Here is a 12,663-nt window from a genome sequence, read left to right as displayed (position 1 = left end):
CACACGTCATATGTATACATATATTATATGTGTATAAATACACACACATATACCTGTATACATATGTATATACATACAATTATACTCACATAATACACATGTTACATATTGTACCTATATATCAACAGTAGGTTTAAAGATTATAATTTAATTATCCATACATTCACATTTACTGATATTTATATTATAATCAACTTTAAACATCCGTAAGCATAGCAATACTTTCAATTACTGTTTAAATACTCACAATGTCCACTACCGTACTGTAGGTTAACATAGACGAGCTCCACCACGTTCAGCTGCGAGCCTTGTCGGAGTTTGTATCCTAACTCGCCCCATTCCGTCGGTTTATAACTGAACAAAAAAATACTTTATCACGGTTCTACCAACTGTGTATAAATTCACAAAGGCCAGGCTTATACAGTATCGTGCGTCCAATGCACACTACGCCCCATGATAAGCTTACAATAAAACTGCTCGTCTCATGAACCTCACAGAATTGGCTGTGGGTTAACTCAATCGTATGATGGTAAATTTGAGAGTAATTCGAAATCTCGCGCTAGTCATTTTATATGACCGGCTGGCAACGGATTTACGCTTTATGCAAATTTAGTAACAATACACTCACCTTTTTGTCAATGACTAACAACTTGTTATTCACTAAGTGGATTAGCATATTATTTAAATATTAGGGCAACACGCATATGGTAGGGAAAAATATAAGTTCTAATGTGACATGGGGTGAGCTTAATTAGATGTGCGGCCGAGTTAAGATGTAGTTGTAATTTTTTTTATAAGAGTGTCTAAGTCCAAATAGGATACCATGGCAATAGTCAAGTCTTGAAGTTATAAGAGCATGAACAAGTTTTTTAGTTGCGTCTTCGTTCAGGAAGCGTCTGATTTGCCTAATATTGATGAGATAATTGACAGATTTACAAACGTTGGTAACATGTTTCTTTAGAGACATCGTGTTGTCAAGATGGAGTGACCATTGTATTACCAACACAGAGACACTGCATATTGGGTGAGTTGGAATGATGCCTAGAGTGTATGATGAGAGTTTCATTCTTTCTAGGATTAAAACAAAGCATATTTGCAGAAAGCCAAGTTTGTACTTCATCAAGACAAGTTTCAACACGATCAACTGCATCATCCATTGCTTCAGGTTTAAAGCCGAGATACAATTGCATATCATCGGTGTAAACATGATGACGACATAAATGCTTGCTAATGATATTGCTGAGGGGACAGATGTAAATGGTGAAAAGGACAGGACCCAAAGTTGATCCCTGTGGGACACCACATTTCAAGAAAACAGGATCAGAAATAGATAACTTAATTTTAACACATTGGCGTCGTGATATTAAATACGACTGGAACCAATGAAGTACAGAACCAGAGATACCAATGTCAATTAAGCAATTAAGGAGAATAGTATGATCAATAGTGTCGAATGCAGTAGACATGTCTAAATATACCGATAAAACACATTCACCTGAATCAAGAGCATGCATTATGTCATCATGGACTTTCAGTATAGCGGTTTCTGTACTAAAAAACTTTCTGTATGCTGACTGGAATTGGTCGTTAAGACCATTGTCATCAAGATGCTTGACTAGTTTAGAGACAACAACCTTCTCGAATATTTTGGATATAAGTGGAATGCAGGTTATAGGTCGGTCAATCTGAGGTTTCTTCAAAATAGGTGATACCAAGCCAAGCTTCAGTGCCTCAGGAAATAAGCCAGATGACAGGGAGGAGTTAATGAGTTTCCAAAAGAGACTAATCATAGTAGTTGGCAGAGACACTATTGGCTGATGGATTGGCCATGTTACCAGGATGGAAGAACTACGGTTGCCAAAAGCTGTGTTCTATGCAGAGCTCCAAGTGGGTGAGAGACGTCATGGAAAACCCAAACTTCGCTACAAAGACACACTGAAAAGAACTCTTAAAGCATGTAACATCAATGTTGGTACATGGGAGGACAAGGCAGCTAACCGCTCCTCAATGGAAGCAGATTTTTTCTGGTTTTTAGACTAACAATTTTTGTTGGTCATTCATCCTTTCCAGTTGCATTTTTTGTAAGAAAAAAAAAAATGTTTTGTTGACATATTCTCTACCAAATTTTTGAAAACATAGTGTTGACATATTTATCATTGTTTAGATTTACTGGTAGTGTGTGTTAGAATGTATAACTTGCAAGATTTGATTCTATTCTAGAGGTAGTAATTTTTGAAGATTCTGTTCTTTACTTGTTATTAGCAGTTTTAACAGATATATACAGAACAATATTATTGTTTTCCATGTTATCTTAAACCAATTGTATTTAATTGTTCAAAAAAATATGTTTATTTCAATCTTAATTTTTTTTAAATAATTGAGTTTGTGCCCATTTTAATTTTTTCTAGGGGCTTTCATTTTCAGTTTAATTAATTATCTTTCAGCACTTTTCAAAGAGGTATAAACATTTGCAATTTCAAGGAGTTAAGTGTAATAATTCAATGTCCAGTATAATAACTAGGTCGTTTACATGTATTTGGATGCTTATGATTCCTTATTTGTATTTTATGGGTTGATGTTACAGGAGCTGGATCTCCAGATGTTTTTACTATTTGAAAATTATTATACATCATTGTGGGTTCTTGATTTCTTCCAGATTGTTACCTTCAACAAGTTAGTTTAACAGTGCTTCTACAAAACCTTGTTAAATTATTCTGTAATTGCATAACCAAAGCTGGTTTCGAAAAGGATCAAACATTAAATATGCAGTTGTTTTTTCATCAAGAAGTACTGCAACATGAGCAGTTAAAATCAGGTAAGTCAGGTATAGTTTTACTATGTTTGCCATACATTTACAAAAGTTACCAATTATATATGCAGGAAATTTCAGCATGATCCTGACATTCAGTTTTTAGAATTCAGATGGCAATATGATGATGTCACAATGTCCGATCAGCCACAATGATCTATAAAATCATATCCACAACTTATGTGCTTTCAGAATATGTTATAAAAATTGAGGGTCACCATTTATCCCAAGGAGCTATAACTGATTAAAGATAGGCATGATTTTGGCATATTTTCACTGTATGTCGACTGACATCACATATCACATATACAAATCTGTGCGCGCGTGCGGCCCTAAGATGACAGGAACCCAAAATATGTAAAAAAAAACGTAATTTCTAACTTACGTACGTGCTGTGCATGTGAAAATGCGCTTGACGCGGAAAATTAAAAAAAAAATTGAAATGCTCCAAATGGCCTGAAGCGTGCTCTAATTTTGTCAAAAAGTAATATTGGCTATTTTAAAATTTTGATGCACATGTATGCGCATGTTATGATGTGCGCACAAGAAGTTAAGATACATGACATTCAATCTTGACCTGAAGTTTATGCCCACTGAATAAGATTTATAAATTACAATTGGTTAGGGTGATATGATCGATAATGTAACATGTCATAAGAAATGTAAAATTGCGCGTAGATGATATCACGCATGACTGATCATGTTGAAAAGCTTATTGTAACTATTCCAGGCCAAGGCAAATGATCGTTGAAATTTCATGTTAGTAGCTCATGGCAATTTTGAGAATAAGAAAAAAAAGATCCTGACAATAACAAGAGGTGATCCGTTAAATACAGACCAATTAAAAATCACTTAGTTTGTTGAAAAATAGAAGCAACGACAAAGTTAGAACCTTAAGGCATTGTCTGCATTAAAACTCTACATCTGAATCGAGAATAACGCTATACCCTGGATCTCTTTATTAATATTAATTATATCACTCTTTGATTAAAACAGTGAATTTCTCATTTTTTGAAGGTAAAATATATCAGTTTCCAGTGATGAGACACAGATCAATATAATTTAGTGTTCACTGATTTACAGACATTTTACTGAGAAATTAATTAATTTTAATTAATTAAATTAATTAAAATTACAAATCAATTTAAAGACATTTACTGCCACGCAATTTTAAAGGATGCCACCAAATGAAAATCATTCCTATCTACTGTATGAAACACAAACAAACATGAAGTAAAACAATTATAGACCTAATATATGTTACTACTCCTAGTATCGCCATAGCTGGTGTGATTAGCCTTGGAATTAGTGGCCTCTCTTTAATTTATTTAAATCATAAAATCAAAAAACTAAAAGTTCCTTCTAAATTAATTCAATCACGGTCATTTAAACATTTCAATGAAAACAATTTCATTGACGAACTAAAAGCTACTGACTGGAACCAGGTTGAACTCTGCCCTAATATTAACAATGCATGGTTACTATGTAAAAGCTTATTTGATAATTTATGCAATAATCATGCTCCCCTAAGAACCAAAGAAAATTAAAGGTTCCCTTCCTGAGTGGATAACAAGTGAATATTTAAAGCTAACAAAAGATAGGGAATTTTACTATAAACAAGCCCATAAAACAAATGATTCCAAAGACTGGAAAAAGGCTAAATAATTGAGAAATAAGGTAAATATTCTAAATAGACACTTAAAACGAAAATTTTGCACTAATTCCATTTAAACAAAATGCTAAAGATCCAAAGAAACTATTGGATACTATTCATAAGTTAATTCCAAAAAATCATCCGAATGTTGAACGAGTTCACAAAGATAATAAATAGGTTTACAACTTCTGCTAATCAATTTAATGGTTTACTTCAATTGCAACACAATGTGTTAAATATTTTTTACCCCATAATACTCTTAACAAATTTTCTAATCCCTCTACCAACCTTACTATAACACAACTTCTAATGCTAATTATGAACTTTTCAATTTTGATATTATTACACCTGATTTTGTGTTTGATGAAGTTTGTAAACTGTCTAACAATAAGGCTAGTGGACTGGATGGTATAGACTGTAAACTTCAAAAATTGGCAGTGCCTGTAATTTGTCACTCACTTGCTTATATATTTAATCTGTCACTATTGACTTCAACTTTTCCACTTGAATGGAAACAAGTAAGGGTCACTCCTATTTTCACAGAGGGTGACAAAGCCGATCCAAACAATTACAGACCTATATCCATCCTACCACTAGTAACTAAGATCATTGGATGTGCTGTACACCAACAATTATATTATTTGACTAGAGCTAATTATATTTTGAATGAATCCCAATCTGGCTTTAGGAAAAACCATTCAACAAATACTACCCTGATGTGTCAGATTATATTCTCAATAATTTAAATGAAGGCAAAGCAACTACAGCCATCTTTATGGATTTGAAAAAGGCCTTTGACACAATTGATCACAAACTCCTCATATCAAAACTTAATGACTGTTGAATTCAGAAATCTGCCCTAAAATGGTTCATTTCTAATAGGTCTCAAATTGTTCAAATTAATTCAACCCTATCTAATCCAATGAAAATTAACATTGGTATTCCACAAAGGTCTATCTTAGGCCCATTGTTATTTATTATCTATGTTAATTCCCTACCAAATGTCACTCAGTGTAAATGTGTAATGTATGCAGACAATTAATACTACCATTTTATGCAATTCTTCCGATCCCACTCTTCTCCAAAATGAACTAAATTCAAATTTAAAAATAAACTTACATTAAATATTAAAAAACTAAACTTATGATCTTTGGAACCAATGCAATTTTACATAAATTTTCAAATAATGGTATGACTATTGACAGAGTTGATTCATTCAAATATCTTGGAGTTGTGTTTGATTCTAAATTAACATGGTCTGAACATATTAAAAAATTAACTGGTAACGCATTGGTGTTATCCACCATGTTAAATATTTTTTACCCCATAATACTCTTAAGATGTTGGCTAACGCTCTAGTTATGCCTCTTTTTGGTTACTGTAATTGTGTTTAGTCCAACTGTAATATTAAACTTTCAAATTTACTTCAAATACTTTAAACAGATTAGGAAGAATTTTACTTTCTGCAGACATAAAAACCCCAGTTGTAAATAGGTTTGTTAGAGTGGAACAAACTCAGTGATAAATGGGACGAACAATTGCTCATAATGATTTTCAAATGTTTAAATGGTCATGCTCCATCATATTTATCAAAAAATTTTGTTTTTAATTATGGTTTGCATACGCATTGTACTCGCAGTCAAAATAAAAATACACTAATTAAATACACCTGGAATAATATGCAAGGTAAAAGAACTTTTGTATACCAATCTACTGAATTATGGAATTTAAACTCCCGAATCATACTATAACCAACTTTAAATCTATGACAATTTCAAATTTTAAGCATTCGATTTCAAATCCTCAATAATACCATAATTTAACCTGATTTTCTCTTACCTTGCATATCCATATTTATTATTTAAATTTTTTATTTTTTTTAAGTTTCTTTCAATGTTCCTTTTAAATCTATTTTAATTTGTAGTTAAGTTATCCATCTTTTTTGGTTACCATGTGCATATATCTGCTTTTAAAATTTTGTAGTTAAGAACTGAACCACTTTGGAAACCAGTACTATGTATTGAAAGTGTATATTCAGTATAAAGAAAGAATAAATAAATAAATCTAATTTTTAGATCATTACTTACGAGTTCTTCTCTTAACCACGAGTTCATGTTCTGACGACTACTGCCAGCAAGTTTACATGCAATACAGTACAGTAGTAGGATGTTCGAATAAGTGTGGACGTGAACTCGCGTCCTTGGCGCCCTCAATGAAACCTGACAAACGTGAACTCGCCTCCCTCTCAGTAAACGTGTTAAGGATTTGACTTATTTTAAATAAACTTATTCTTTAATCGTAAAGTATGATAGTTGGTGTGTGTGCAACACCACGGTTACCTCCTATTCTACTGGGGCCAGCTTGTTGTAGTAAAGCTCCTAGTACAAGACCGAGTGTGATAAGCATATTGTGGATGTTGTCAAACTGTTTTGGTGATGTTGAATTAAGAGCAAATCTTCTCCCTGTATAGGTTTTCTCTTCGTCTTTGTAGGAACTGAAAACAAGGAAATTAATTATCGATAGTATTCACCATAAGTTTCATAACTTGGAATGTTCTTAATTTATTCATTTCCATTTTGTTTTCCACAGAATTGGCAAAAGTTATGAATTTTCTAGGCCAACCCTGTATTTCATTTGTACCGGTAAATGAACTTGAAACAACAGGTAGATTGTTAACCATTTGTGCATGGCTCTACAAGTGAACATCACCCAGAGTGCAATCATAGTGTATGGTTTGAAAATTATCAAGAATTCTTCAGGCTATTATAAAATACAACCTTACTGTATTTGTATTATCTAAACTTCTGTATTGGTGGTGTAAGTATTTGCTCGGCATGAGGTCAAAATCCCCCACAAGAGATGGGGGTGCAGCACACAACAAAAATTAGGGCTAGAGGCCACTGTTTACCAAGTGGTATAAAGATAAACCTAAGAATTTGAGAGGTTTTATGTAACCAGTTTAAGATACAGTATGATAAATTAAAAATTACATATTACACATGTATCTACTACTTTCACTAACTTTAATTTAAAGCTTAAAAGGCTCATGGCACTATTAAAAATAAAGATAAAGGTGTTGATTCATATAGCTCATGGAAGCTTGGACTGTATGCACTCAACAGATTTATTCCTGTAACTTGCTAATCCCCTAAGATCCCATTATGCCATCAAACAGAACCTAATCATTTGGGACCCTCAGCATGTAACAATGCAAATTAAACTCAAATCTAAATTCAATCATCTGAAAATAATTTAATAAAACATTAAATACAAGCATGCTCGTGACATGTTGAAGGTAGGGAAAATAACCCATAACTTGCAGCATCATTGTGCTGAATTGTCTATGGCCGTGGTCCATGACTACCTAGCAGGGCTGTAGACACAGGAACGGTTGGCCAGGTTTCAACCTGACCACTTTTTGATGGACCACAAGTTAATTGATTAGGTTTTGAATAGGAAAAAAAACTAAATTTCACCTGTACGTTTGGACCCTCTTGACATTGAGGAAGGCGGTTTGGGCACAGCGATTTCAATTCTGGTTGTGAACCTCGTTGTCCAGTGTTCGAACCACACGCTGACCATTCTCGGCCGGCCATGCTTAGTTACCCCAGCTTGCACTGTTGACAGGTTGTGAAGTGGCTCACGCTATGTTTCAGCCCTAGGTGCGAGTATTTCATGGCTCATAAATTAAATAAATATGAATATAAATATTGTGGCCGACTTTCATCAATATTGATGGTACCATCAGGCCTGACATACCTAGATAGATGGATGGATGGATGGACGGATGGATGGATAGATAGAAATCTTTCTTTATTCTGGATACTCAGTCAGTATTGTTACACTGTTCTTCCCTAAGGCAGTGGCGGCTCTAGGATATAATTTATGGGGGAGCTATGGTGTCCGACTGGGGGGGGGACGCGCTAAGTATTTATGGGTGTAACTATGGCGCGCAGCGTATCTGAGGACCAAAGCCCAGAGGCGGGGGAGAGTATGGGAGGGGTATTGCCTGCTCCCAAAACGAGATTTAAAAAAAAATTGGGACTTCTAGATGGCTGGAAATGGCTGGGAACTAGGGCTTTTTTTTTTTTGGGTCCGACTGCCCGACGAGCGATGGGGGGGGGGCTTGACCAGACCGATGCCCTGAGGTCCAGTGTATTATCTTAAACTACATTATATTACAAAATAAAATTAAAAGAAAAATGCATAAAAATATGCATACTGTATATATATATATATATAGATTACATAACTACAAGAAACAGAAAAGGGGAATGAGATAGATATACAAAAAAAAAAGAAAAAAAAAGAAAGAAACTCGGGAACCACAAGTCTGTGAACTGTGAAGTGAACGGTTAATTATAGTTTACTTTATTTTCTTCTCTTTTGTGTAAGATTTATAATGATTGATTAAGGAACTAGAATGCATTTTTTCGTCAGTTGAAATTCAGTGTCTATGTGGGCTTAGCTTTTATCCAAATCAAGCAGGTCAATTACTACACCCAGTGCAGAAAATCGGACTAAAGGTTCCCTTATACACTTGCCAAGAACTTATATTCATTTCTTCCTTATACACTTGCCTAGAACTTATATTCATTTCTTCGCTAAAAAACCATGCCTTATCTGTGTATTTATTCCTGATAATTCTAATATCCAACATTATTTTCAATACATAAATATACTGTAAATATACCGTTTTTTAAGCACTTCTCTTAAATACATATCAAATACATGACTATCGCACAGATGGGTTCCCATGGTGGGAGAGGTCATGAGAAGAGAGCTAGCTTGCTCTGTCGCTGAAAGACAAATTTGAGATATGGGATGGGGGAGTCTTCAGCTCTTCCTTTGAAAAGTTTTGTTTTCTAGATGCTAATGCTAGTGCATTATGTGACGTCTATTATTGAATACCCTCTGAATTAATAGTTTTCCCCTACTTACTATGGACAATTAATAATTATGATGATGATGATATGATGATAAAGAAGATGATGAGGAGGAAGCTAGGTGATGACAGGCTCTTGTGCAAGATGTGAAGTGTCAAGCGAGGTCTGTAGCATGAGTTACGGTTGGGAATTTGGAGACATTATTGTTGTCGTCAAATGGTCAGTGCACACAGTTAGACAAAAGTTTATATATCTCTTTTATATAGAAAGTAATATGTAACCCATAAAATATCAGTTCAGGCATTCATTTATCTGTAACAAATATAACAAATGAATCATACAAAATAAAAAGAATATGAATAAAATAAAAACATGTAAAAAACAGCTACACTAAATCAAAATGGAATATTCACTGCCTGTTGGATCGCAGTGTTAGTGTTTCAGGGGTTCCGAAGGCTTTACAGTATAACCAATCCTCGTATTTCTGATAAATTACTGATTAAAATGTAAAATATTTAAGATTTTATAATCAGCACAATTAATTAATATTTAACACTGAAATTCTTTGTCCCTTTTTTTAAAATGTAAATAATGAATTTTCTTAATCTAAATTTATCCTGTGTTAATAATAATGATGAAATAATTTTATAGTAATAATATTTAAATGTTTTTTATTGAATGTTTAATATAATTTGTTATTCTGTAAATAATATTGATGAAATCATTTTAATGTAATTATTCATTGATGTTTTTTTATTGAATGTATAATGTAATTTTGATTTTTTTTTTTGTGATATTCTGATTGCTTGTTTTTGTTCTTTTTATATACATATTTTTGTAAATACCATGCTGCAATGATGTATTTTTTAATGTGAATTTATTGAATAAACCATTTATCTATCTATCTATTGTCAAATGTTATGTAAATCTCATCTCAAGAATTGCGTTACATTCATGCACCAAAGTGGAAAGTTTAACCCAATAAATTTGATATGTTTTTGTTGTTTGTTAAGTGATCTTTAATGATATTACAGTCTAATATGACCACAACATAACAAAGTCCTCTCTTTTAACTTTTAACGTGACGTGAGAACTTTAACCTAATAACTTTTATATGTATATGTTTTACGTTGTTTGTTGAATGGACTTCTGTAATAATAATATTACAATTCTAATATGACCTCAACATAAGGAAGTCCACTCTGTAAATATTTAGCATAAAATTGTACAAAGAGCTTAGCAATATCATTATACTCATGTTCGATCCAAATTCAAAGACATTATGTTTTATGCACGCACTGACAAGGAAAGTTTGAACATCATAATTTTGATATGTACATGTTTCATGTTGTGTTGATTGGTCTTATTTAATAATATTACAGTTTAAAATTCATATTATGATAACAACTTGGTCGTAATATAACATTCTTAAAGAAAGCAGAATAATGCCATTCTTTCAGCAACTGTACTCTGACCAAAACCAAACTATTGTTGTGATTTTACTTCCTCCAGGAAATTAATTAAATATGCATAATTGTCTTTTGTGATATTTAAATGAAAAATATAATAAAATTATATATGCCTTTTAAAAAGGTTATAAGAATTAATGCATGTGTATTCTCCCTGTGGTTGTTTTTTTTTATTAACATCGTGATATATTAATCAAAATAAAATTAAAACAAAAAAAACTCTAGAGTACATCGCACAGCTGATTTAATTAAAGTCCTTTTAGTTAGTAGTCAGACAATGCAATGCATTTTTTTTTTCTATATTTTTGCCTTTGGTTGAGTAGAAAGAGTTGGAATTTGCCAGACCACTAGGCACTGCAATCACTTTATATTTTTTAAAATATCATTTTATCTCTCACCCTGACATTCGCCATGGCGAACGGTGCAAAACTGTGGATCTACGCCTGAATGTATTGATTGAAAGTGTACCATAGAAATATTATTTTTCGTTCATAGGTCTAGTTAATAAGTTCGATGACGTAATGGCTGACAAAAGTCATCCACTACATTTGACTATTGCTGGCTGTCTACAACTGAGACAGCACACATAAATTGTAGTCCTAGTAGGCCCCCACTCCTGATATAGTTCCAAACTACTGTAAAATGAAATTACTGTATACCTAGCTAGGCCCTATGCCTACAAATTTTTTTCAAAGAAATTTTCTAAAAATATTACTGTAATTTGCCTGTCGAATTACATTACCAGTGTGGTCTAAAATCACTATTTTGGGCCATAAAGACTCCCCCTGTATTTTTCAACCACCACACAAATTTGACCAAACATATATACTGTGTATATATATATATATATATATGTATATATATATATATATATATATATATATATATACTTATTAAGTCATGTTTCATGCATAGGAACATTGACGCCTGCTAGGCTCTGGTTTGGGATTAGCGTCATATAAATTCCGGATATTATTATTATTTTGTATAAACCAGCCTGTCTTGAATTCAAAATGTTTTTATTGTTTTGCTGCATGATGTTAGTTTAAAATATATTCTTATAAAAAAAATGTTTAAACTATGTATTAGATTACTACTACAGAACATCATTAAAATTGGTGTATACAATAAAAAAAACGCAACCTGACCACTTCAATTCTCGTGGCTACAGCCCTGCCTAGCCGCCTTAAAGAGGCAGCTTCTTGTCCACATCTAAGATACCTGGCTTCAGGAATGGACAGGCCTGCTGCTGGCATGACTTCAACACTTTCACACATAATGATTCTATACAATATTAACTGAGCTTGCAGAATTAAAATAAAAGTAGTATGATTTAAACTGGTTAAACTTTCTTAAATGCAATTGCAGTTACCTAACATAAATACAAAATGATTAAATATTAAAGGTGCTCCTTTTTCCTCAAGTTTTGATTGAAAAGAATGTTAAAAGAGCATTAGGTAAAGAATTCCAAAGTGTGTGTCCATAGAAAGAAATTGTTTTGGATTTAGGTAGGTGATATGTTGTGGTAAGCAAGAATTCCATAGTTAGTAAAGTAAAGTTAGCCAAAAACATACAGTATAAATCTATATTGAATGGAAAGTATACATACAGTATACTGTAATGTTTGTTATTTACTCTAAATGAGAAAGATTTCTTGTCCATACCGACGCACATTTGGAATCTACTGATTTTGTGCGTTAAAAATGCTTTCATTTTGTCACCGATATTGGCCTCCAAGTGCATCTTGCATGTATTTGCTGCGCCCTTTTAGAACTTGCCCAACCAGGCAAGGCAAGGCACTTCTGATTGCCTTTTGACCTGCTTTAACATCGAAAATGTTACCGT

The 12,663-nt window shown here is 33.0% G+C and overlaps 1 protein-coding gene across 1 annotated transcript in view; it reads left to right on the top strand.

Moving 5' to 3' along the window:
- Window positions 1-8,492, top strand: part of LOC117115323 (diphthine--ammonia ligase-like) — a 60,478-nt gene extending 51,986 nt beyond the window's left edge. Inside the window, exons 16-17 of the mRNA XM_033259063.1 lie at window positions 2,657-2,815; window positions 7,053-8,492. Of these exons, the coding sequence (XP_033114954.1) occupies window positions 2,657-2,815; window positions 7,053-7,165 (272 nt within the window). The 3' untranslated portion in view covers window positions 7,166-8,492. The remainder of the gene's footprint in view (window positions 1-2,656; window positions 2,816-7,052) is intronic.
- Window positions 8,493-12,663: the final 4,171 nt, after the last annotated feature.

This window comes from Anneissia japonica, unplaced genomic scaffold (assembly GCF_011630105.1).
Source record: "Anneissia japonica isolate Jap-2015-1 unplaced genomic scaffold, ASM1163010v1 scaffold287800_len1627635_cov199, whole genome shotgun sequence".
NCBI classification, from domain to species: Eukaryota; Metazoa; Echinodermata; class Crinoidea; order Comatulida; family Comatulidae; genus Anneissia; species Anneissia japonica.
The sequence above is the reverse complement of the archived record's forward strand: the minus strand, read 5'-3'. Positions and strand labels throughout refer to the sequence as shown.